Here is a 26,852-nt window from a genome sequence, read left to right as displayed (position 1 = left end):
AAAACCTAGCCCACTGCAGGTAGCAGAAATCAAAATCTTCACTTTGCTTTGATGTTCTTCCTATCACTACATTTAGAGGCATGTTTTAATCCAAATTAGGATGCATTGGGATTCATGGAGCCATGGATTCATTTATCAACTCTCGGAAGGTTCCAATTATTTTTAAAGTATTGCCTCCTCTCTATTCTCATTTACTGAATATAATGACGTTATTTTAGACATTCTCATTCCATGCATTATCTCCTAACAGATCTTTCATAGCCCTCTTTATCTGTTTCTGGTCTTCTAGATAACTTAGATCTTCAAGTTTAAATCACTTCAGTTACCTCTATTTTTTACTTACCCATTGAGTTCCTGATTTCAGGGCCTATAGTTTTCATTTTTACAGTTAGCTATTAAAGTCTGTTTATTCCTTATTTCATATTGTATGCTTGTCTCTGTAATTACAGCTACTACCTATTCTGCACTTTGCCTCTAAGTCCTTGATGGTGTGAATCTGTTGCTTCTATAATCACTCCCAGTGCCAAGTCTTATGTGTTTGGTAATAATTAAGCAATGCTCTGGGAATCTGTATGCCTAGCTTTCCAAGATTCTGCTTCTACTGGTACCCAGGGGAGCACCCCCCCCCCCCCCCATCCTGGAAGCACCACAGCCTGCTGACTCCTTTGGGCCTGGACCCCAGATATAATTGCTCCTGGAGATCAAAGCCCCAGTACCAGTCTCCACCCTAATGAATCCAAATTTAGTTCTAATTGTTTGGCTTGGGGCTTGGGATGGGGAAGGAAAAGGGGAAAGTCCTTGAGGAACGCTTCTATTTTTTGTGAGCAATGCCTCAAAAAGCATGTTGAGATCTAAGTGTCATGGAGGTACGTAGCTCAGAGGTCCTGCTTACTTGATACCAAAATCAGATACTTTTAAAACCTCCATTTTACTTCTTAAAACATTAAGCACCCTTATTTTATGAACTGTATTTTGGTAATTCCATTACCTCAAGTCTTCATGGGTTTCATTCTGTAGCATTCAGTCAAATTAACTTTTCCTTAAGCATTTTACTTTGATTAAATTCTTTAAAAGCATGTTTAAAGTGAACAAATCTTAAATTTACAGCTAACGTATCTTCACAGTACGTACAAACTTGTTTAACTCTACCCAGATGAACAGGTAGGATTTTTCCATTTCTCCAGTAAGTTCCACCAGGCCCCTTGTTAAGTCAACAGTTCTCTACTGCCATGTCCGCCAATTTGACTTCTATCATGCGGACTACTCTTGCCTGCTAACCTTCATATAAATGGAATACATTTATGTATGTATTCCATATACATATGTGTGTCTGTGCCAGACTTCTTTCATCTAACATGTTTTGATACACATTCACGTTACTGGATGTAGCAGTAATTCCTACTTTGGTTTTTGTTTCACAATTATTCCACTGCACGAATTTACAATTGACTTTCCCTTGATGTCCACATTGAGAAATAAAACAGCTATGAACACTTGTAGAGATTTTCATTTCTCTTGGAAACTCCCTTCTCCCTTTCCCAACAGTAATAATTCTGGATTATAGAGTAGCAATAAAGTTTCTTAAAAACTGCATCTTTCCAGGGCTGCCTGGGTGGCTCAGTTAAGTGTCTGACATCGGCTCAGGTCATGATTTCACGGTTTGAGCCTCACCGTCAGTACAGAGCCTCCTTTGGATCCTCTGTCCCCGTCACTTCCCTGCTCTCAAAAAAATAAACATTGAAGGGGCGCCTGGGTGGCTCAGTCGGTTAAGCCTCCGACTTCAGCTCAGGTCCCGATCTCACGGTCCGTGAGTTTGAGCCCCGCGTCGGGCTCTGGGCTGATGGCTCAGAGCCTGGAGCCTGCTTCCGATTCTGTGTCTCCCTCTCTCTCTGACCCTCCCCTGTTCATGCTCTGTCTCTCTCTGTCCCAAAAATAAATAAACGTTGAAAAAAATTTTTTTTTAAATAAAAAAAAATAAACATTGAAAAAAAACACTTTCATCTTTCCAAAGTAGCTATACCATTTTACATTCTTAACAGCAATGTAGCAGTTCGTTTCTCCATTTTTGGTGTTGTTTCTACTTGTTCCTGTACTGGGTATATTGTAGTGTTATCTCCTTTGTGGTTCTAATTTGTTTTACTAACCATGTTAAACATCTTTACATAGGTTTATTTTTTAAAAAAATGTTTAGGTTATATGTGTTTATGAGTATATCCTGTCTATTGTAAATATTTTCTTGTAGTCTGGGGCTGCATTTTTACCTTTGATGTTTTGTTGTTGTTGTTTTAAACTTTGAGGGTTTAATGGTTAGTGCTTTTTGTGGACTCTAACCCCCCCCCCCCCACCAAGGTTGCAAAGATACTCCATTTTTTTCAAGGTTTGCAATGTTAATTTTTGCCTTTAGACCCACAGCCACCTTTTATGCATGGTGAGGTAATGGCTCTTTTCATACTAATATCCAGTTGGTCTAGCACACTTATGGGGGGGGGTGAGAAACAACAAATATACGCACATAAAACAGGAAAATTAGGATCAAATAACCTAAGCCACGAAAACACCGCACAGTAAGTTCATACAATGGAGATCAATCTTACTGGATAACCTTGAAAGGGAGGATTCAGAAACAGCGACTGAAAGTGGGCCTTTATCCTTGATGGAAGACTCGAGGAATTGAGCTTTGGAAGTGTGGGGGACTGAGACACAGAAAACAGGTGTCTAGCACTAAATTTCACTGAGGTGGATGTGATAAGCTCCTCTGAATGAGACTAGGTTTAAAATCCTAGATCTACCACTAGTTTCAAAATCTCAAGACAGTTACTTTTTGTTATCAGTTCCCAAGAGGGAATCAGAGAAAGTGGGTTATTTCTCCTGATGGGCTACTAGAACACCTTGATCTTTGTTTCAACAAGAAATGCCCCTCCCCAAATCAGCCTGTCAAATTGCTATTGTTCCAACGTTTGGTTTGAATACTGTTTTCTCCAGGCAACCTTTCCAGATCTTTCTAAAAGAATTAATTGCCATAACACTTCCAGAGAACATAGGACATACCCTAACAACCAATGAACCTAGTGTCTGACTTGCTGTTGTTAACACAAATGCTTTGGGGAAAAAAAAAAATCCAATGGTTCCCAGTAGCCTCAGGATGTAATCTATGTAGATCAGCTTCAAGAACAGTAAACTGTAAATAGTAGCTCTATTTCTTATTATCGCCCAGTAGGTTTCATTCTGAGCCAATCCCTGTAGGTCTTTCCTCTAAATGAAGGGTTTTTTGTTTTGCTAATCACCTCTGTGTCGTCCCAAATGCTACTGAAGACTCTAGTGTAGTAAATAAACATAGAACTAAAATTCAGAACAACACCAAGTAAAAAAAAACCCCATTGTGACTGATTTCCCCCTAATTATCACTTGTGTATTCAATCTCTAGGCTGTTGGAAAACTTCATGAAATCACCGTATAAAGAGCACACTCTATGAACTTAAAATTACTGAATTGATTCCACATATTAAGATAGTCAGCTGGTTTGTGCAATGCAAGAAAATCAGGAAAATAAAGGAAACCATTTAACTACATCTTGCTTTCTTGCCTGAGTTTATTGCTTGTATGAAGGTCATACCTGAACCTCAAAGAAATCACACACTCACAAATTCCTTCCTCTACCACAACTCCTGCTATTCACTAATAAATGAATAAATAAATGAATAAATAAAACCTGGGACACTATTAAAATATGCTGGTCATACCAACCTCAACTATTATTTTCCCAATGTCTTCACCTCATCCACTATTTCAGTCTTCAGTGGAAAGCAGTCAAAAGGTTTGAGTTTTATGTTTGAGGAAAGGAACGCAACAAATTTGTCCGATTTCCTTCCTCACTTACAAAACTAGGTGATGTTTGATGGTTGCTATTAATTCGTGAAAACTTAAACAAATGGACAAAATGTAAAATGGGTAGTTACTATTAACATTTATATCTGTGTCACGTGCTGCAACTTGTCATACATGGATTCATTTGGTTATTATAACAAGTTTCCGGCTTTTTAATTTTTTCTTAGCTTTCTGAAAGGCTGAAACCAAAACTAACAAATTCATGATGTTAAAAAAAAATCATTATAACCCAAGGAGTTATCAATCAAATAACTTAGTCGGTCTCCAACTTCTCAGATATATTTTGCAAACTGGATGTTTTGATACATAAAAAAGTATGGTACCTAAAGATCAATAAACCTGTGGAAAATATGGCAGAATAGAAATACCTTACTGAATTACAAGGGAATTCGATTATTTGACCTTTTGTTTCCTCTAGAGACATTACTATATGTCTAGCAGACAGGGGCCTAACACCTTGAAAATGGCAATGCACTTTTGTTCTTCACATAATCCTAAGAAAGTATAACATTCTCACCATAATATTAGAATACATTATAGGAAAAAACCCCCATATTTTCATAAGGATGTTTTAATTTTTTAATTTAACAATTCAAATAAAATTCAGCTAGTTAACATAAATAGAATAAATGCACATAATTTACAGCCATGTACACAAAATGCAAGAATAACAAACCTCACGTAAACGGTCAAAAGATACCAACTCCTTTGAAGCTGATTATTTAGCTATGACTAATAGATCATAATTGTTCACATATGAGGGGTACACATTCAAATGTTTTTTAACGTAAAAACTGAAACCAGAATTTTCAGTTTCTGAAAGGGATAGCCTAAAAAGCAGTGTTTAGATTAACAAGAAGTGTAAGGGGATGATGGAGAAGAGACTTGAATGGGCAGAATGCACACTGTATTAAACACCTTCATATAATTAAAACTCCTTCTAATTTAATTCATTTAGAAATACCTTTATTCTTAGGAATGTTAAAGTCATGATCAGTAGACAGAAAGGCTCATCTATTATATTTATTAAGCCAAAAGGGGTCCCTACAGTACTAAAGTCCTGGCAGAAGAGCATGTAAACAACAAAAGATAGGCATGAACAATGCTGAAGAGTAAGGGGATAGATTGATTTCTAGCACTTACATCCTTCAAGTTCAAATTGGTATTTTAGTGATTTCAAACAATCTAAAAATGCTGACATGTTTATACTCCAGTAAAAGAGTAAACACTCATCATTTTTAACAACCTGGTCCTAATACAATAATGCTACTCCACAACGGGCATTAGGTTTTAGGAGACAAAAGCTTGGATGAATTAATCTAACAATATTCTATCCTAGTTTCAAAGTTATAAATAAATTACTTGTGGGCCCAATCTAGGAAGGCTGGTTCCACAAAGTTACATACGTAATGAAAATTAAGACAAAGCTTTGGTGATACAGTATTTGTTTTTTCCTCGATTTAAAAGCACTGTATTATACCCCAGTCACAGGGTTGGTAGTTCTCAGATTTGGACTTTGAGATTTAGCAAACTGTCTGTGCTACAGGTACCAAAGTTCTATCTGCTGCTCTATGAGCATATCTTTCAGTATCTACTTCTTTAATGTGAATAAGTTCAATTCAATTTTCTGAGAAGACTGCATAATAAAAGTACAGACCAGTCTGAAGAGTGCTGCCTATCTCTATGCTAGAAATAAAAAGTCATCTGATAGAAAATAGATGAAAACAGTTAAAAAAAAAAACAAACCAATCCTTTAAGTATGCATTTTTTTAAACATTTGCATCAATTAAAAAATCTCCAAAGAAATGTTTCAGAGACAAAATTTATACACAACTTTTATATATAGTCTTTTTTTTTAAATTATCTCTATCACACATAAAGTAAACTATGGCAGATTGTGCTTTGGGGGAAAAAAAAAAAAAGCTTCATTGCTCCTTTCCAGTTATTGTACAAAGAAACAAAGTCTAAGACTCTAAGATCTGGGGCGCCTGGGTGGCTCAGTCGGTTGAGCGTCCAACTTTGGCTCAGGTCATGATCTCACGGTTCGTGGGTTCGAGCCCCGTGTCAGCTCTGTGCTGACAGCTGGGAGCCTGGAGCCTGCCTCAGATTCTGTGTCTTCCTCTCTCTCTGCTCCTCCCCTGCTCACACTCTGTAAATCTCTCTCTCAAAAAATAAATAAAAACATTAAAAAAAAAAAAAAGAGTAAAAAAGACTCTAACATCTTGTCTTCCAGTACATAGAGAATACTGTACAGCAGAATATAATGCACTAAAGGTCAACATAAGTTTTACTTGCTAAATACAAACCAGAATAGAATACATGTTCATCCTTGAAGGACACTTATTATGAATTTGCTACAGCTAAATAAGATGTTCCTTAGCTGCTGGTTTTCAGATCATTCTTAATCATCTGTGGTGTACTGAGATCATTAAGATTAGGGAGAATGTCTGTCCTACATTCAGCACAACTAATGTTTACGCATCTTCACAAGGCAAATGGCACTGTATTAGGCAGTATAAGTGGCACCTGAAAAGGCAAACACTCTAGATTGAGACTTTCTCTACAGATTTAAGTTAGAACCCCCTATTATTGGGTTGCTTTTTTTTTTTTTGGCATGTTTCTCACAATAAATGTCAAAGCTAAAAGTCACCATAAAAGGTATGAATAATCCCAAAGGTAATGAAACTGAAATTGCCTTTGGTCTCCAAAGAGATTGGAATATTTTTAAATTCCAATCAAAGCACCTCAAAAACATCCAGTTACTGATTATAATGAGTTAGGAAGGTGAGGAATTTAAGAGGGCACTGTGTTTCATTGGTGACAACAGAGTAAGCTTGCAATGACGTGCTACAATTTTCTATATTGGGGGCACTAGAGCGTACATAGAATATGTAAAACATTTATGTTATTAAAGATCTCCAAAACACTGTTATCTAAAACCCAGAAAAATGTTTTGTTGAACACTGTTTCTGCCTAATACATGACCAATGTTTAAAAAAAAAATAATCCTAAAGTGGAATTCTCTGTTACTCTCACCCCACCACCACCCCCCCAAAAAAGGCCACAAAGTACATTCACAAAGAGTCATTCTTAAGATAAAGCCATTGCACAAAATGTACAGTTCATCTATACTGAAATGAGTACCACACTGGAGTTTAATTGTAGATGTTTTATACACCAGTATAGCAACATCCATTAGTAAAGTCTCTTAACAGAATTATAGCAAACATCTTCATAAAGGCCATACATATAATACATTTAAGTATTAAGAGGTACAGGTGAACTCAACAGCAAAATGTAAAAGCTATATCCTGTTAGCACACTGAATCTGAATTAACTTGAATCTTTCTATGATTTACCATTCAAGAAATTAGGATAGCATACATTTCTTGTCAAAAGCAGTTTGTTCATTTACAAAATTGTAAGTCAATTAGGATCACCACCTGTTCGATCAGATGGCAAAGGGCCCCTCTTCGATGTTTATACTGCCCCAGATATTTATAATGCCACCTTAAAAAAAAAAAAACCTATTACAGCAAAGCTGAAAATTACCATTTTCTCTACAAAATAAATGCAATTTATATTGATCATCTGGAAATAATTCAAAGGTTCAAATTCCTAATGGAGAAAGATTCAGAAGTGGTAAATTTTTTCCACTTTAAGAAAATAATACCTAGGTATGATAGATGATAATTTAAGTCCATAACTAATAAACCACTGAAAAGACAACTGAAGTCATTCACGTATCATAAAGATAGAAAAGATCGGAGGACACGCTCAAGTTATTGAAATGGCCAAGAATCAACATTTTACTGGTTTTTTCTGTCCCAAACTATTACCACTGAGTTTGATATGTTAACAAACAATTTAAGTGTCCACATTTTGCTAAACATCATGTTCCTGTTAGCAGTGGAAACCAAAACATTTTAAAGCTAAAAATACGCAAGATATTTAGATACTATTTCATTAGCTGTCAAAACTAGTGATGAATAATGCCAAATAATTACCTTTAAAATACTCCAGATCCTCTCAAGGAAATGTGAAAACAATACTAAGGATCTCACTTATTGTTATTTTACAATTTTACAGAAATTACACAGAAGCCAGAGGTAAGACATTTATGACTGTCAATACTATCTTTGGATAGTTATAATATTTATATAATTATGGATGGCTTTATCAGAAGACTGAAAAAGTGCTCATGGAATAAACACTATATTGTGCCATAAATCAACAAAATGCAACTATGTCCCATGGACATGGTAGAGAAAATGGCAATTTGGAGGAAGTAGTGCTTCTAAAGGCTTTTTCTTGGGCAGCCTAGGTTTTTTTCACATTACTGAAAAGACCAAGTAATGCGGTTATTATGATTAATTCCTACAACCAAACTTTCCCTTAGGCATAGTTACATGTTCCCAAACTATTTTCTTCTGTCCACCATGCTGGCTTTGATACTGCATGGTCCACTGTCATCTTTTGGTCTTCCCTCTTCATAGTATACAGCAGCCTGAAGTTGCTATCCATTGAGAAGGTAGACCACTAATTCATAGGTGGCCATCATAATGGCTGTGTTTGGAATCTGTCTCACCAGATGAGTTGTTAGACCACGGTAAAGAGACCCATAACCTTCTTCTTGAACAACCAAAGACAGTGTCTGAAAAAAAGATCTATATTTTGTTCCCTCTTCACGTAGTCTTGTTCTTACGACTTCTGTTTAGGGGAGAAAAAGTCATTTTAAAACATTAGTGATATCTTTATACCCTCCTAATGCTGAGCATATCCCATTTGCCAGTCTTTTAAGTGTACACTTCGGATAAGGAGTGATTTTTAATGCGTAACTGATTGAAACTGGTTACATTACAGTAACACCAAACTTTTTTTATTTAAAAAAAAAATTTTTTTTAATGTTTATTTATTTTTGAGAGAGACAGAGACAGAGCGTAAGAGGCAGAGAGGCAGAGAGAGAAGGAGACACAGAGCCCGAAGCAGGCTCCAGGCTCTGAGCTGTCAGCACAGAGCCTGACGTGGGGCTCGAACTCACAGACCGTGAGATCATGACCTGAGCCCAAGTCGGACACCCAACCAACTGAGCCACCCAGGCGCCCCAGTAACACCAAACTTCTAAGTCAGCTGGCTAAAATCACTAGTAGTAAGTGGTAATTATAACAGGTTCCTTAATGGTAAAAGAATAAAACAGAAGTATCCGTTGTATACTAATATAGACAAAGGGGAGAATAGATTTTGTAAGAAAAAGGTAAAGAGACAGGAAAAGGAATGTAGGTGGTATCAATGACGAATACACAAAGATACAGTGACAGAAAAGATTTTAAGTGGACCCTACAATGAAAAAAAGAACAACTAATCTATTCACCACAACTAATCTATTTGGTCCACAAATGCCAACATGAAATTTCATGTTCATGAGGCTGGATATGTTCAAAATACTAGCCAATCAGCTGAAAGGTTCCATCTGGGAAGCAACTAAGCAAAAATTGTAAAGTTTTAGAGCTCTAAGAAATCTAAAAGATTACGTATAGTTAGTCCGTATTTCTTAGTTTTGAAAGATGAGGAATCAGGACTGCTGAGAGGTTTTAGTCAGTTGAGAGGCTGGGACAAGAATTCAGAGCTCTCTACTGAAGAGTCTGTTTTTCCAACACACTACTCCTGATGGGCCTGAGGGAAATGGCCTAGAGACATTTTCACTGCAAATGTGAATATCTGAAATCTCTTGTGTCCTCTCTTAAAAATTAATGCCATTTACATATTCCACTCCAAAATACTATTTATAAATTACCTCTTCTTGTAGTGACGTCATCTCACTGGAAGGAACAGGGTGCTTACAATTCTAAAATTCTGTCTCTCACCTTAGCAGGCCATGGTTCTAGGCATCCCATAGGAGCCAGAACCTAAACAATGCTGATACTGTCCTCTTTTGACTTCTCTTAAAGAAAGAAGTTAGGAACTTCCCTCAGGAAACTGAAAGAACTTCACAGTGCAAATTGGTTAGACTTGGTTTTACTCGTAAATTACATCTTACGAGTAAAATTCTCATTTTACTCATAGCCCTGTTTCATTTGTCTTGATACAGCTTTAATTACAGGGCTTTAGCTTCACAAGGGTGAAGCTAAATGCTCATCAGTGTAACAAGAGCGAAGCATTTAGATTATAATGCCAAAGCGGGGGTGCTAGGCTGGGTCAGTCAGTGGAGCATGCAATTCTTGATCTTGGGGTTGTGAGTTCCAGCCCCATACTGGATACAGAGATTACTTAAAAAATAACACCTTAAAAGGGCACCTGGGTGGCTCAGTCGGTTAAGCGTCCTACTTCAGCTCAGGTCATGATCTCATAGCTCATGTGTTCTGACAGCTCAGAGCCTAGAGCCTGCTTTGGATTCTGTGTCTCCCTCTCTCTCTGCCCCTCCCTTGCTCAAGCTCAAGCTCAATCTCTCTCTCTCTCAAAAATAAATGAACAAAAATAATCCTGAAGCAAAAGAAACCCCAAAACAAAATCAAAGGCTACCTTTAAACAAAACAATAAAAATTACAAAAAAAAACCCAAACCCTCAGCACATCGCAAGACGAATTCTTAAGTAATTTTGTTATCTATTAATGAAATACGCTAATACTGTAAAACTTCAGAGAGAAATAAATCATATATACTTACTTGCCAACATGAAATAATGTAAAATAGGCTGGCCTTTGGGATTACAGACCCAATTTCAAATTTGGGCTCCTCCACTAAAAAAGGTATGTGATCTGAGTAAGCTGTGTGACCTTGGACAACTCAATCTTAACATTTCTTGTTTCCCATTTGAAAATAAAGACAAATTCTGGGTATATATTAGCATGCTTAGACTTCAACAGAGATGGTTAAGTACTTCACAGAAATTTTCTTGTAGATTAGCACTAATGTATATAAAGTATCTAGCATACCATAACCGTATCCATAGTTTTTTTTAATTTAAAGAAACTTTCCCAAAAGTCACCTGGCTATAATCTGACAGACTCTGGGCTGAAATGTGACTATCCAAAGCCCATGCTAAATCACCACCATGCTACTATAATATATACTGACCAATTAAAACCATTACTTACAGATTTAATCCCATTATGATGAACTCCTAGGAAACCATATACTGTTTTACTGGAATTCAATAAAATTATAAATGTGCTAATAAGTGGGCCATTGGCTGACACAGGAAAATTTCTAAATTAATAGAATTTTACTCCTATAAACTCAAACACCTCTTACCATGTGGATATGCTATAGTTGTGGCACAAGTTTTTGAGGTGGCAGCAGCTAGCATCATTCCCACAAAATCTGATGCTTCTTTTACAGACTCTTCATCATTTTCCATTGTAGAAGCAATCTTATATTCCAGTAGTTTTTGCTTAATACTTTCATAAATAACAAAATGGATAACAGTCTCTGATATGCCAGCATATGAAGCAGACATGCCCCTATAAAATCCTTTAAGTCCATCTGTCTGATACACTTTACGAATACATTCAAAAGCGCCCATTCGTTTTTCCCCACGGTTCCTGAAAAGCAAAAAGGAAAAATCTTATTAATAAAGTAGTATAGGTTTTTAAATAAGGTAAATAAAGTATAGACGAAATCTGCCACTCCAGTACAGAATGATCCTCTGTAACTCATGAAGAAGTGAAACCAAAATTTTAAAACATTCATTTTAGATTTCCTATTCTGCTGCCTGAACTTTGTCATATTAGATGGGTAACATGTAAATACTTTCTTTTACAAATGCAAAATACAGTATAGTAAATCTTCAGTTTCATGTGCTCATTGAAGTTTGTATTGTAGGGATAAGCAACAAAATCCTTTAGTCCCAATACGCTGTGACTGCAGCTCAAGATAAAACAAACCGTCACATCACATTGCATCCAGTTCAAATGAGAAGATTTCTTCAGACTTAATAACATAAAAGAGTGATTGAGACACCAGTGATGACAGTGTATCATAAAGCAAGTACAATTAATCTAGTATCTGTACGTCTGAGGGATTCTTCCAAACCCACTCAGTTCTTCCCTAAAAATGACTATGTGAATTAAAGTCAAATTTCCTATGATCCTTTTAAGGCAACAGCCAGTATCATGGTGAAAAGTGAATGAGGATCTCTATAGTTATCAAGTAGTTATTGAGTACTGTGTCCAATAAAACTTCCTTAGTGCTACTTAATGGCATAGCATTTACTCTTACACATATACAATTCTGAGTTTGTAAAAATATTACTTTATACTATGATTCTCCCAATAAAACCTTACCTATAAGAAATGGGTTTAAATGCTACCTACAGGGAAAAAAATAGAAAATTTACCTATTTATAAATTAATACAGCCTGTTTCAGACATAAAATAAAAACACAATTAAGATACCCACCTGATAACCTACAGATTCCTCCAGTTTTATGAACTAATTATTGTTTAGAGCTAATGACTGTCCTCAACTAATGACACTGTATGAATACTTTCTCAGTTGAGTGATCCATACAACCAATTGTAATCAGTTTCTGCCATCAGAGACTTCTTCACAAGAAGTTAGAATGCTACAAGTCCAAAGGGTAATATACAAACACATCGGCCCTGTTCTTGATCTCAGTTATAAATGAGCATCCTCAAACCAGCCTTTCACTATTACCCCAAACCCACCCCATTCCCCACCACTCCCAAGCCTAAGAACTTGTGCTGTTGTGTGTTAAAATTAGAAGTGAAAAAAATAATAAAGAGTTTTAAGCCATACTTTTCTCAGGACCCCCTACAGATCCACCTTATAACATCCTGCAGTATACCCCTGGTAGCTTATAGTAGTATAATATGGACCGGCATCTCACATTTCTTTAACCTTTGGGTTGTTTTAGCTGCCACTACTTTTCAGATCTCTTAGCTTTAAGAAATAAACTTTGAGGGGCGCCTGGGTGGCTCAGTCGGTTAAGCGTCCGACTTCGGCTCAGGTCATTATCTCACAGTTTGTGGGTTCGAGCCCCGCATCGGGCTCTGTGCTGACAGCTCAGAGCCTGGAGCCTGTTTCGGATGCTGTGTCTCCCTCTCTCTCTGCCCCTCCCCCACTCTCACTCTGTCTCTGTCTCAAAAATAAATAAACATTAAAAAAAAAAAAGAAATAAACTTTGAGTTTTGCTTCACCATTTAGGATTTCATTAAAAATTATTCAGATGAAACAAGAATTAGAGCTATTTCAAGTCTCCAAATAGCATACAGTTCAACATGATAAAATGTAAACAACAGATATTTAAGCAGGCATAATTATTAATGATTTCTCAGATCAGTTTTATTTATAGACTATGAGATATAACACTACTTTCCCATGCCATAAAATGTAAAAAAGGTGGAAATTTGTTATAGTCTACTTCAGAAAGGCTGAAAGTTTCAAAAGTCTCATTATTATTATTATAATACACCAATAGGATCATCTCTCCATAAAAGTATTATTTTTCCTATCGTCCATACTAAAGACCAACAGGAATTGACATAGCAAGACTCTAAACTGCACTGCTTCTGGCCTTTGCTCAGTTCCCAGAACACACCAGAGGCCCTAACCTCAAGACCTATGAGGTTTGCACAGACCACTGCCTCTGCTTAACAATGGGCTCAAAACAACATTCCCTAACTATTCCACCTAACGTTGGTCCCCAATGTCTCTTGGTATATCCCTAGAACACAGCAGTATCTGCTCAACATAGATCAAATGAATGAATTGTGCTACCATAAAGTGGTCAGTGGTAACAGATCAAGTCTATGAATATATGAGAGCTAAATCCCATGCCAGGCCTCTCTGTACATAAGGCTACTAAATTTGAGCAATGCTCCTCAAAGATTCAGTCTAGACCAGTTGATCCTGTCGGTTAACTGTTGGGTGGTTGATTATAATCATTCATGTAGTGAAACTATCACTGCTTGGCCTAGATTAATATATATTCTTTTCCTTTTATTTAAAAACACAACACCTAGGGGCACCTGGGTGGCTCAGTTAGTTGAGCTCCTGACTCTTGATTTCAGCTAGGTCATGATCTCAGGGTCGTGAGATCAAACCCTGCATTAGGCGTGGAGCCTGCTTAAGATTCTCTCTCTCCCTCTGCCTCTCTCCTGCTCTCAGGTGCACTCTCAAGAAATAAAATAATAAGGAAATAAGCAAGCAAGCAAATAAATAAATACATAAATAGAAACACATAATCTACATTCTTCCTTAGCAAGTGTCATATTGCCAACTATTATATATATCTCTTTTGCTTCTGATGGCAGACCCAAGTTTTAAAAACCAAACAAAAAAACAAATTCAGCAGCCAAAAAAGGGAAAAACATAGTTAGATACATGGCACTGAAATCTCACATATAAATTTATAGGAAAAAATTAGTTGAAACCAACTTTAATTTTGTTTTAATGAATTAACATACCTTGCATCGAGCTGTAACCGAGTCTTTACCAGCCAAATGGGGTTGGTCGCTGTGATTGCAGTAAAACCTAAACAAACATGTTTAAAATGAACTCTGGTAAAAATGAAGAACTATTAAGTTAAAGGTTTTAAATAGTATATAAATCTATATTAAAGAAAATGCATAATAAATATTTAAACTATTAAGTGATGTATACTTTACACTTTTATTTTACAAACCCATTTAATCATGAACGTTTGTAGTTTATTTCCAATCTACATTCTCAAATTCTGACCGTAACTAAACAATTCTTTTAAGAGCAAATTCTGATTATATATAAATTCCTCTCCCACCATATTCAGAATATTCTCTGGGGTACCCATCTACACTCTACGCTAAATTTAAAACCCCATGTTTACAGACAAACCTAATAGAAATTTGGTATATTCTAGGGCTTTTTAGCATGCAAACTCTACAACAGCTACTTGACATCCTTAAATCACAATTCCCTATCTTAAAAGTGGATTCTACCTAAAGGCCAGCATTTACTATATATGATCTTAATGGGGCTGTATAACAGGACTGTTGTTTGCCCTTATGAATGCTTTATATAAACATATGCTTACTAATACTGTTAAAATAATGGTATCACAGAAGTAAGGTTTCTGTTAGGGTTAATAGGAAAAGATCTATTTTTCATCCACTTAAACACATACAAAAACTCAAAAGTTCGAAAAGTAACAAACTGAAACTTCCCTCTCACTTATAGACACTTAAGAGAGAAACTCAGAGTAGAAGGTAGTTCTAACTTACTTTAAAACTTAAGTACTATATATTATCAGTGCAGAGGGTGGTCACCTAGGATGGCTCATTCTAGTTAGTAAATTAACATTTCTGGAACAGGGTCTCTAGACTATTGCTTATCTTTTACTTGCTATCTTCCTACTGTTACTGAAAAATAGCCCATGAAATGTCATCTTGAAAACGGGAATTTATGAAGATTGCTTCATCTTTATAAAACAGGGCTTTGATCTATTGCTTGTGAACACTGAAGATCACTATAGAAACCTCACAGAACTACTTCTATCAAGCTAGATTTATTCAACTGGCCTTTAAATCCAGTGAAACTTACATGCAGAAATGTCTAAGGATCTTAACTGTTTTAATACTATCAACTAGCTTTTAGAAAGGTGGAATATAACCAGCACATTTAATGTGAGTAAAGTGAATTCAGAAAGAAAAATGCTGGGGTGTACTTAAAAATAATTTTGGTTTCTAAGTTAACATATACTGCAGAACCAATCATTATCCTTCCTTGGCTTTTGAAGTTACTATGGGTATACCTAAAATGCAAAATAATTTTACTAAATTGTACAAAGTAGTATTTAGTCTCATAGGTTCTTTTCCCTACCATAATGTCAGACAGTTAGCTAACTCAAACGTTATTCCCTTAATCCACTCTTTTAACACCGTAGAAATAGCCAGATGTCTCACAAAAAGATGCTTAAAATTGAATCTATTTATAAAACATGATAAATGGAATAGAAATTTGGTTTGATAACTTGCCCAATTTTCTAATAGTTCTATAGTCTCCATTTCTCTTTAGTGCTTTTAATACTGCATACATATGTGTAAAACTAGTATGGAAACAATTTTCTATGTGCCAGTATTAAAATAATAAAAATTTAAAGTGTTGAACCAGCTGTCAGGAGCATTTTTAATAAGTAAGAGTTTCTTTTCATATATAAATTCTTAGAAAAGGAAAAGAGAAGAAAAATATGACCCTGTTAGATCAGTTTAAATATTCTGGAAAGATTTTTCTTGCATGTTCCAGCTTAAAGGAGAATAAAGTTAAAAGAATTTTTTTTTCTTTTCTTGACTCTCATTTTCCTAAGTGAAAAACTCAAACTAAATACATTCAAATTATATTTTAAAGTAAATGTGCACCTGACAGTATTCTGGCCATACCCCTAAATTGATGATTCTTTGTTTTTTAACTTAAATAGTTATTATTAGCTAAATATCTGTATAGCAATATTAGGGGGTTTATTAGTAAAAGCCCACAAAGCTGCACAAGGCAACAAAATATTCTGCATTATTCACAATAGCCTTTATTAATTATCCTGTGGAAATTAAGAAAAAATATTTGCTTTTCATTAAATTTTGAAAGCCTAAAACTGGGAATCCTTATGCCGAACTTTTACCTGTCTAGGTAAAAATCTCATTCAATCTATTATACTTTATTTGTAAATATGAGCAAAGTTTTTTTAATATTAGTTGTATTTTAAAAAATAAACTTAGTACCCAAACTTGATACTCTCCCAAGTCACAAAATTCCTCAATTAAAAGCTGAAAAAAATACCATATGTAAACTTTAAAATGTTGCATTTAATTATTACTAGAAATTAATTTTTAAATATCAGTGAATAAAATTTTAAATTATTCTGTACACACTAATGAACAATGATAGGGCGCAAACAACAGGTATTTCTCACTTAACTAAAATTCATTTCCAGATACAAATTGATCTATAGAACAGGACACATTAAAATTCAGGTAAGAGAATGCTGCCATCTTATCCCTCTATAACTGCTACTATCAGTAACTTGTGCTTTAACTAGAGTTGTTCTGGCTCAAGTCCCCCAATAAAAAGCCAGATCTTAATAAAGACACTAGCCTAAATGCTGGCGAACCATTAGACAGAATCTAGGCATAATGCACAGCTTTTTAGCTATTGGCCTTACCATAGTTAAAATTCTAGTCCTGGAATTTGATGCTATTACATTCTCTTAACCACACTTTATTAAACTAACTAGATAATTAAATCTATAAAAACAAAGTCTATTAATTCAAGAAATGAAAGAAGTGGGAAGAAACAAAAATCTGTCACCAACTTAGAATTATACATGTTAGGGCAATTTGAAGTTCGCCAACAGCCAAAGCTAAACAGATCTTCCTACTTCTAAGACAAAGATACTGGGAATAATCCCTGAAGTTTAGATATTTACTGTAGCTTTTTATTTTGGCATTTAAATTTTGTGAAATTTTGGTAATATGCTAGTTCATATTAATATTCTGAGTACCTGTTAAACATTAAGAGGTATCTGAACGATCTACTTGTAAGATAATAAGAATTAATATTGCTCTAGTCAGTTAAAGCAAAGTGGCAATGTAATGGCCATACTGTTATAGTTAGTATGTATAGTAGTACAGTTAGAATGTTATTAGAAAAATGTTTAAAATTTTCAAAATGCAACTTTTAGAGTTCTGCTTCATCTAACACTCCATTTGATAATGTAAACCAGATTAAGAGAAATCCTGCTTATAGGAAACTTGCTGAAAATGTCTATTTCATTAAGTGAGTGATACCTGTAGTATTGCATTTTCTGTACTTTTTATTTCATCAAGTTCTGTAAGAACAAAGCCCACCTAACCTTCTAAGAAAAATACATTAAAATTATAAGAAAAAAAACCCAATTAAAACTAAAACAGCTTAGATCCCACATATTCTTAACCTGCATTTATTGGAAAGTAATGTAGATAGATTATTTTTGCAAGGAAGTAGAAAGCTAGTAAGTATCAACAGACAAGAGAATAGAGAGCACTGTATTAGACTTTTAAAATATGTTATGCTAAGCAAAGAGAACTATTATTTTTCCTGAAAGCTGTAGGATGGTATACCTTTACAACTATGTTTATCTTAAATACTGTCATCAAATTCTTTGGAGGTCAAGGCTATTATGGCCAAGCTGAAGACCCCAGGCTTTTATTATACGATGACTGAAAAATTACCCCCATTCTTCCTTCTAGAAGGAATAGTATAAAGGGATCAGAATTAAAGTTTTATAAAATACTCAGAACGCACACACAAATTCAGGAAATAAAAGTTCTTCCCGCCTTCTATTAATTCCATAGCTATCATAAATTCCCAGGGTGTGTTTCTTAAAACTAGAGGCTGCAAGAGATGCTCAGATCAGTACTCACGAGGTTTAAGTTAGTCCATATTTCTACAGGAAGTGACCTGCGGATGGGGAGCATGAGATGACACGATCTCACTCTTTTCTCGGGAGAAATGTACAGTAAATGCCTAAAATAGACACAGGCTTTTCTGTATCATAACAACAAGCAGTGACCTCATCAGAAACATGTGTACAAAATGAATCCCATTGGAAGGATTTCAGAAATATTTACTGTGAGATCTAACTTTTTTGAAAATTTTAAGTTAAAAAACAAAAAGGAATATCAGAATGGGCCATAAATTTTTTTAAAAAAATGCACCGAGTACTGAAAATTCTGCCATCTGCAGCAGTTTCAGAGTCCAAATACTTACCTAAAAGATGAATTTTGCCTTAAAGAAAAAAAATGCTAACCTTGTCAATGGGGAATCTAAGAAAATATTTAGAAGGGATTGTTATATCCCATTTTCTAATCATAGTTATCTACCATCAGAGATGAAATCACAATTTTCTATACTTTAACCATCAGCTTACTTAGTAAATCCTTTTTGCTTAGTAAATCTTAAAAAAGAACCCAGAATATTCAAGTAACATTTTGTAATAATTTATAATTTTTTAAAATAAAATAAAGCATATGTTGCTAGAATAATACCTTTCACCTTTGCACTATGGCCAATAATATTGCACATCCATTTTTATGGAATATTTTGGATTATTTTATATTTAATTTCTTGTGTTCTACAAAACAAAAAACAGGAAGAATGTTTACATACAAACACACAAAACATCTGTCTAAATATCCATTTGGCTGAATAAACTGCCATGGAAAAATATTAAAAAATATATTTTATATAGGCAAGACAAAATTTCTTTGTAATGAGTAAAACTTAATCTTTAATAATAAACTAAGTTAGATAGAAAGGTATCTTGAAAAATAACAGTGAATGCTAAATAAAAGCAAATAAGACCCATCAGGTAGGCTATAAATGACAAATGATTACATTACTAGTATTTTAAAAATATAGTGATAATGTTTGAATATCTAATCCAATAAAAATCAGAATTCATTTCATTTAAATCTGTAATGTTGTATAGAAAAGCATATATATTCCAGATAAAAACTTTTGAAAATTAGGAATCGCTATAAAGAAACAATACTATTTTTTGTATGCATACTTGTGTCTAGGGATATGCATAGAGATAAGCAAGTTCATTTAAACAAAAATATACAAATAACCTCAACGAAATAAATACTCTCAATCTGATAAAGGTTACATGTAGGGAAGGGAAAAAAAACAGGTAAAACATAAAGACTCAACAATACTTAATTTGATTAAATAGCCTTCCAATTGGAAATAATTTTTTAATTTATACCTCCAGATTTAGGTTTATAAATTCCTATAGTCTTCTCTTGAAACACTAAAGCCAGAATAAGATCCACCTTAAATTAACTGTCATTTTGAGAAAAAAGTTTTACTATCTGAACACTTGAGTTCATGAGGATAAAATACAAAATCAACAGGCTACCTGGAATAAAAATTACATACAAGGTCTACTAGTAAATCCTTAATGTTTTGTTTGATGTGGCAAAATCTTGCAGGCAATATCATTACAGTCTATTTTAGTGCACTTTTTGATACTAACATGACAAGGTTAGCATTTTTTTTAATAGCCAGTTAAAAAACAATTTTTCACATGACTGCCTCTAAGCACTTTGTACCCCCAATTCATATTTAGAAGACTTCTAAAAGTAATGCTGAGGAAAAACCAGAGCAATCTGGTCTAGATTATTTCAAGAATGAAGGGGGCAAAAGGCTCCCTTAATGAGTCTGCACAGGGACCATTCAGTTTCACCAACCATGTAGTTATGTATAAAAACTGCGAAGCTAAGTGTTAATGCTCATGAATAGTGCGAGGAAGCTCTGAAAGCACAATTCTCAGAAAAATGTAACTGTAAACAAATGGAAGAAGTATTTGCAAATTACACAATAAGTATATAGTGTAATAATCTCTGAACAATAGGACCATCAATTTACAAAAACTCAAGGAATTCAAGTTGGAAAATCGTATCAACGTATAGATATAAAACTATGAGTTGACATTTGTACACATTTGAGAAAAAAGTACAAAATGACAATTCCACTGAAATTCTTTGCAACATGATACAAAAATAGTAATAAATTCTGATGAGCTATCCTAATGAAAAAAGATGTTCCATTGGGAATCAAGATATTCTGAAACCCTAAATTTGCACCACTGAATATATAACAACTATCCTCAAATAAAAATGACCACTCATCTACTTTCTTGACTTCAAGTCTTCCAAAACAAAACAAAAAAAAAGAAAGATTAACATTTCTTTAATAATTTTCTGGGTTTAAAAAACAAAAACATAAACACTGGTAATCCAGAAATACATTCTTAAAGATCCTAATACAGTGGTTATATAATTTGAAACTAGCCACTAACTTTTACCTTATACCACTCAAATTTGTAGAGGGAAAATCATTTCTATTCATATTCAACATCTATAAAAAAGTACATTAAAAAAAATTCTGGTTGTAACTAGATGATCTCTATGGTATTAAAGAACTAATTCTCAAAATCCAAATCTTTGTAGCGCAATCTACATCCCTAGGATAAGGTAAGAGAGGTTCATACAAACTGTGTAACTTGCCCAAGATCTCTCCTCATGGGTAAATAAGAGTAGTTTACTACCTTGACCTCTAAGGTTTTTCCTTCCAGCTTTAAAACTTCAACAAGTCAGTCAACAATTACCGAGTATAAAAAGACTTGAGAATAATTGTAAAGTATATGGTAGATTATTACGGCTATTGACCTTTTAGAAATTAGTTATTTCCAACTTACACTTAGTTTGTTAAAGTATGTGGTTCAAATTGATCCAATTTATTTCTAAACAGAAAATGGTTAACAGTTTAAAGCACTCATTAAACACGTAATTGACACTCCATTTACTGCTCAACAGTTGATGAAAGTAGTCATAATCTGCTTAATAAAGTCATAGTATAATTTGGAAACATGAGGTATGGTTAAATACGCAATGAATCTCAGAAAACTGCAGAGAATGAACCAAACAAAGGTCGTGGCTTTGTCTAACATGCATTGCAACAAATGATTCCAAAACCAGACTAGTCAAATCAATCTCCTAGTTTATCTTTAAAGCAGTGCAGAGGCCCAGAACTAGCTGCTTTGATTCAGAATCATATATGCCCAATAATAATGATAGAAGAGTCCCTGGAAAACATTTCTACAGCAGGCATGTACACATAGCCGTTGCCTAAATTTCAAGTGCTATCTAGTGTGATTTATATGGAGTGCTAAACATATATTTCAAAATACATAAATTAGTGACTCTTAGTTATCAATAATACATCACAAAAACTTCAGCATTTGAGCACAGGACAAAATGAATACTTTACCAAGAACTGCCGGCACATTTCAGACAGAAGCCAAAACATGCAGCAAAAAGGGAAAAGGCACTAACAGAAATTGAGGAGAGAAGAGTAAATTATAGCTCCATAACTTATTTATATGTAATTATGGTTGGATTCTTTAAACTGTTAAAAATGATCACTAAATATACAGTGGACTACACAAGACAATGTAAATATTATATTACCTGTATGCTATCACAAACCTAATTACAAAAATGCCAACTGGTATCAGATTTTACATATACCTCCTGATGAAATTTACTATATACTAATAAATTTAAGAATTATGCTTGTAGATGCTAATCAATGAAGAGAACATTGTCTTAAAAGTACAAATGTACAATGTAAATTCATCGTAATTCAGTATTAAGTCTCTAGCTTTTGGAAACTTTTTTGCCTTTTAATATTAGATATTCATACCTGCCATTGCAGCAGAAATCATGTGTACCTGGGTAGAATCCGGATCAAATATATCATTCAACTTTTCCTTGCAGTTTGAATAAGCAGCAAAGTATATTGCTCTAAAATAAAGATTTAAATTTTATCAACAAGCATGTTGCTTAAATTCATAAGATTTAAATGACAAGTAAATTAATCTTTATAATTTTAGAGAAATCTAAAAACAAAGTCTTAGCCAAGTCTCACATAACCTCAGGTTAATTTCTATATTATTTCTATAATTTCTGTATTTTTTCCATGAAGATCCTGAAGTACTTCTTACAATGACTCATTAAGAAAAAGACAAACTTCTGGGGCGCCTGGTGGCTCAGGTGGTTAAGTGTCCAACTCTTGGTTTCGGCTCAGGTCATGATCTCAGTCCATGGGTTCGAGCCCCACATCAGGCTCCATACTAGTGGTACAGAGCCTGCTTGGGATTCTCTCTGTCCCTCCCCCACTTGCATGCTGTCTCTCTCTCAAAATAAAATTAAAAAAAAAAAAAAAAGAAAGAAAAAGACAAACTTTGATGTGAAGTTAATCAAATGCAAAGCATCCTCTAACAAAAAGACACTCACTACCCCAGCCCCAATACTTTCACAGCAACTAAAATAAAAAGTATTTGTAGAAGATTTTGATATTGGGAAAACACATAAGGCTGGAAGGCTTATGTAATGATAAAGCTTAATTAAAGACACTTGAGTTAAGTAAATATGGCATGAGCACTTAAAAAAATATTGTTAAATATGTAATTAATATAATTAGTTTATATTAATATAAACTATTAAGATACAATATATCATATATATATATATATATAACAATTTTTAAGTGAGGAGAGGGTTGTAGAACTGACCCAATTAATCAAAATATATTAAACAAATTTGAGATACTGTGGTATATTCTAATCTACATTATACACAGAGTAGTTCACAGTATCCTTAAATAGACACAATTCCAAAGAAATCAGCCCTATCATGTCATATTTTTTAATGTTTGTAAACATTTCATTAAATCTGTAAATATTTCCCATTAACTTATTGACTATGACTTTATGCCTCTCAACTACTTCCTCATTGTTTTGCTTTCCAGGCTCTGAATTACCTGCTTGCTGCATCAAATATCCTATTATTTCCCAACAATCCTGATTATCTGTCTAATAAGGAACATAATATGCAAACAAGTACAAGAGCCAGAGTCTCACTGTTGTGCCTTTTTTTTTTTTTTTAAATATTTTTTTTTCAACGTTTTTTATTTATTTTGGGGACAGAGAGAGACAGAGCATGAACGGGGGAGGGGCAGAGAGAGAGGGAGACACAGAATCGGAAACAGGCTCCAGGCTCTGAGCCATCAGCCCAGAGCCGGACGCGGGGCTCGAACTCACGGACCGCGAGATCGTGACCTGGCTGAAGTCGGACGCTTAACCGACTGCGCCACCCAGGCGCCCCTGTTGTGCCTTTTTAAATGTGCTGAAGAAAAATGGAAATTAATATAATTTAAAATGAAACATGCTGAGGTGCCTGGGTGGCTCCATCAATTGAGCGTCTGACTCATGATTTTAGCTCAGGTCATGATCCCAGAGTCATGGGATCAAGCCAGTCTAAGATGCCCTCTCTCCCTGTCTCCCCCACTTGTGCTCTCTCTCTCAAAAACAAAACATAAACATTCTACTTTAGGAGTAAGAAAAAAATACATTTAAAGATGATGAATTGTGAAGAGGTATATACAATGCATTCCTAGAAATGAATAAGAAAAAAGAAAAAAGACCTCTTAATGAGAAGACAGGCAAAGAATATATACAGGTAATTCATGGAAGTGATATACAAATGGCAAATAATTATAAGAATGATGGTGTGACTATACCAAAAATTAAACAAATGTATATCAAAACAGTGAAAATCACGTTTGGTCTCTTTAGCGAGTATTAAAAGACATGAATAGTTATCAACATGAGTAGTATATGGATAATGAGCAACTAATTCACCACTTGAGAATAAAAATATGAAATACCTTTTTAGAAGGCAGTTGAACAATATTAATTTACAATAGGCCTATGTTCTTTTATATAGAAATTTTAACTTTTAAGTAAATATCATAAAGAAATACACTTGCTTAGATACTCAAAGATAAAAGTACAGCTATGTTGACAAAACCACTGTTTAACAGAAAAAAAATGTGGAAATCTGAAAAATCTAAAAGTTTTATCAGTAAGGGAATACTTATTAATGACAGAATAGCCATACTATGCAATTTAAAAAAAAAAAACCTATATGATTTCCAATGGAAAAAGCTTCAAGGCAAATTTCGTGAACTACTTTTAATATGATTAAATTAATATAGATGAACACAGAGGAAGGGAAAGAAAAATTAAGACAAAAACAGAGAGGGAGGCAAACCATAAGAGACTCTTAAATGCAGAACAAACTTGAGGGTTGCTGGAGGGGAGGTGGGTGGGGGGAGATGGGCTAGACTCTCGATGAGCATTAAGGAGGGCACTTGGGGCACCTGGGTGGCTCAACTGGTTGAGCGTCCGACTCTGGCTTAGGTCATGATCTCACAGCTCGTGAGTTGGAGACCCATGTCGGTCTCTGTGCTGACAGCTCGGAGCCTAGAGCCTGCTTTGGATTCTGTGTCTCCCTCTCTCTCTGCCCCTAACCCACTCACATTCTGTCTCTGTCTCTCTCAAAAATAAATAAACATTCAAAACAAAATTAAAAAAAAAAAAAAAAAAAAAAAGGAGGGCACTTGTTGGGATGAGTACCGGGTGTTGTACCTAAGTGATGAATCACTGGGTTCTACTCCTGAAACCAATACTATACTGTATGTTAACCAACTTGAATTTAAGTAAGTAAATTTATAAAAGAAAAAAATTAATGTAAATGGTGGTAAGTATACATATTATACATTTTACATACACGATAAGCCAGAAAAGTTAACAGAAGACTATACACCAAACTGTTTTAACAATAGTTATTGTAAAGAGAAGAGTAAGTATCTGCAGGAAGGCATACAGCAACAAGAGGTGACATGTTTAAGATGGAATGTCAAGCTTTATGCTATACATTTTTTAAAATTTCTACAGTAAGGGTAAAATTTTTAGTATAGTTTTTTAAGAGAGAAAAGAGCCCCTAAAAACCTGAAACCCAATAAATAATAAGACATGGACTTAGTACATGGGATACAGAGAGCTAGATTTGCATTTTCATTCTGAATGTAAACTCTACAGTATTCTTTCATGGAAGAAGAAAGTCTAAGACAAAAGGACCGCAGAGAAAAATGACTAATGTATTAAGGCCTTTTTGGTTTAATAGGCAATGAAACCATTCTACCTGTTTAGCTTGTCCTAGAATCCAAAAAATAGGGTTAGTTCTAGAGTTCTAGGTATTCTTCTCACTGCTGGTTCCTTTAGTTTGGTTTTTGCCTTTTGAAACTTGGTACAAAAACTGCTTCCCAATGACCTCCACATGGTGCAAACTGCCCATCTTTTTGGATGGTTACAGATGTCTGTTCTTTACACCCTAGTGCTTTATCCTTACCACCTTGACTTCTCTTCAGCATCTTCTGTCATTAAGCTTGAAACAAGAAAGACTGCCACAATTTTGCTTAACTTAAAAAAATTCTTTACCTGGAAGGGGCCACCCCCACTAAATTGGGGCCTAATCCTCTGAACAAGGAACGAGGCCCCTCTTTTTCCAAGATCACCCTGAAAGAGAAAAATGTTATTTAGAAAGGAAATGTCTTTCAAAGTCTAGTACTTTATCTGTATAGCAAACTTAGACTTTTAAACCCATACGTTTCTACTATGATGTTGTGCTTTTCTGGTCAGTTTTTCTTACTTGTGAACATCTGTTTTTCCTGACACAGCACAGACTGATAAATGATAGTAAAAAGAACTCCAATCAGATTCTTTCCTAAAACTTTTAAAGACTACAGTATAATTTCTACATTTATTTTCATATGATCATGCTACTATGATCTTCGATATCCTCCATTTTACCATCTTTACCAGCAAATTCAATTCCCAATTAGAAATGCAGCTCCCCATCTAGTATTTGGGGTCCTTTCTTGGTATCAGACAATTCTCTCAGTACTGCAACATTATCTCATACAACCATTCCTGTGAAATGCTGTCAAAATTTGTCACCCTAACCTCCTTTAGGGTACTAAAATGGTTAGCCTGTTACCACTTCTCTCTCTATTCATTTAACATTTACTATATTGAATACTTACTGTATAAAAACTGAGCAAAGTAGATAGAAAGAAGGTAAGGCACCTGCCACTGAGAAATTTGATAACCAGTTGTGGAAAAAAGAATTATACTGAAACCATTCAACAGACTATATTAATAAGCAAATGCTATACAAGCTAGATTAATATGCCCAGCAGGGAAAGGAAGAGGAAGCCTTTCTGAGGGTGAGGTATTAAGTTTTGAAAGTGAGAAGAAACAAAGAGAATAGCTATTTTAACTTATTTTAACTTAGAGTTAATATGCTAGGGCAGTGGTTCTCAACCACCTATACACAGAATAATTTCTTAAAAGGCAGTTGAGCATAATGGTTCAATAAAGGCCTGAATTATGGGGCCAGACTTCTTAATATGAAGCCCAGTTTTGGTAAATGACTAGTTATAAGAACATAAAGTAATGTCTTTTATCTTTATTTACAGCAGCAGTAAACAGAGAAAAACAGTACTCTTTTTTGGGGTTACTGTGAGGA

At 34.6% G+C, this 26,852-nt stretch overlaps 1 protein-coding gene across 1 annotated transcript in view; it reads right to left on the bottom strand.

The window, feature by feature from the left end:
- Positions 1-4,450: 4,450 nt before the first annotated feature.
- Positions 4,451-26,852, bottom strand: part of SLC25A36 (solute carrier family 25 member 36) — a 39,736-nt gene continuing 17,334 nt past the window's right edge. The window contains exons 3-7 of the mRNA XM_047875004.1: positions 25,763-25,840; positions 22,123-22,223; positions 14,313-14,379; positions 11,137-11,426; positions 4,451-8,595 (exon numbers count right to left, since the gene is read on the bottom strand). Coding sequence (XP_047730960.1) covers positions 8,402-8,595; positions 11,137-11,426; positions 14,313-14,379; positions 22,123-22,223; positions 25,763-25,840 — 730 coding nt within the window. The 3' untranslated portion in view covers positions 4,451-8,401. The remainder of the gene's footprint in view (positions 8,596-11,136; positions 11,427-14,312; positions 14,380-22,122; positions 22,224-25,762; positions 25,841-26,852) is intronic.

Source organism: Prionailurus viverrinus, chromosome C2 (assembly GCF_022837055.1).
Source record: "Prionailurus viverrinus isolate Anna chromosome C2, UM_Priviv_1.0, whole genome shotgun sequence".
Lineage (NCBI taxonomy): Eukaryota > Metazoa > Chordata > Mammalia > Carnivora > Felidae > Prionailurus > Prionailurus viverrinus.
Note: the sequence above shows the minus strand (reverse complement) of the source record. Positions and strands in the feature narration are given on the sequence as shown.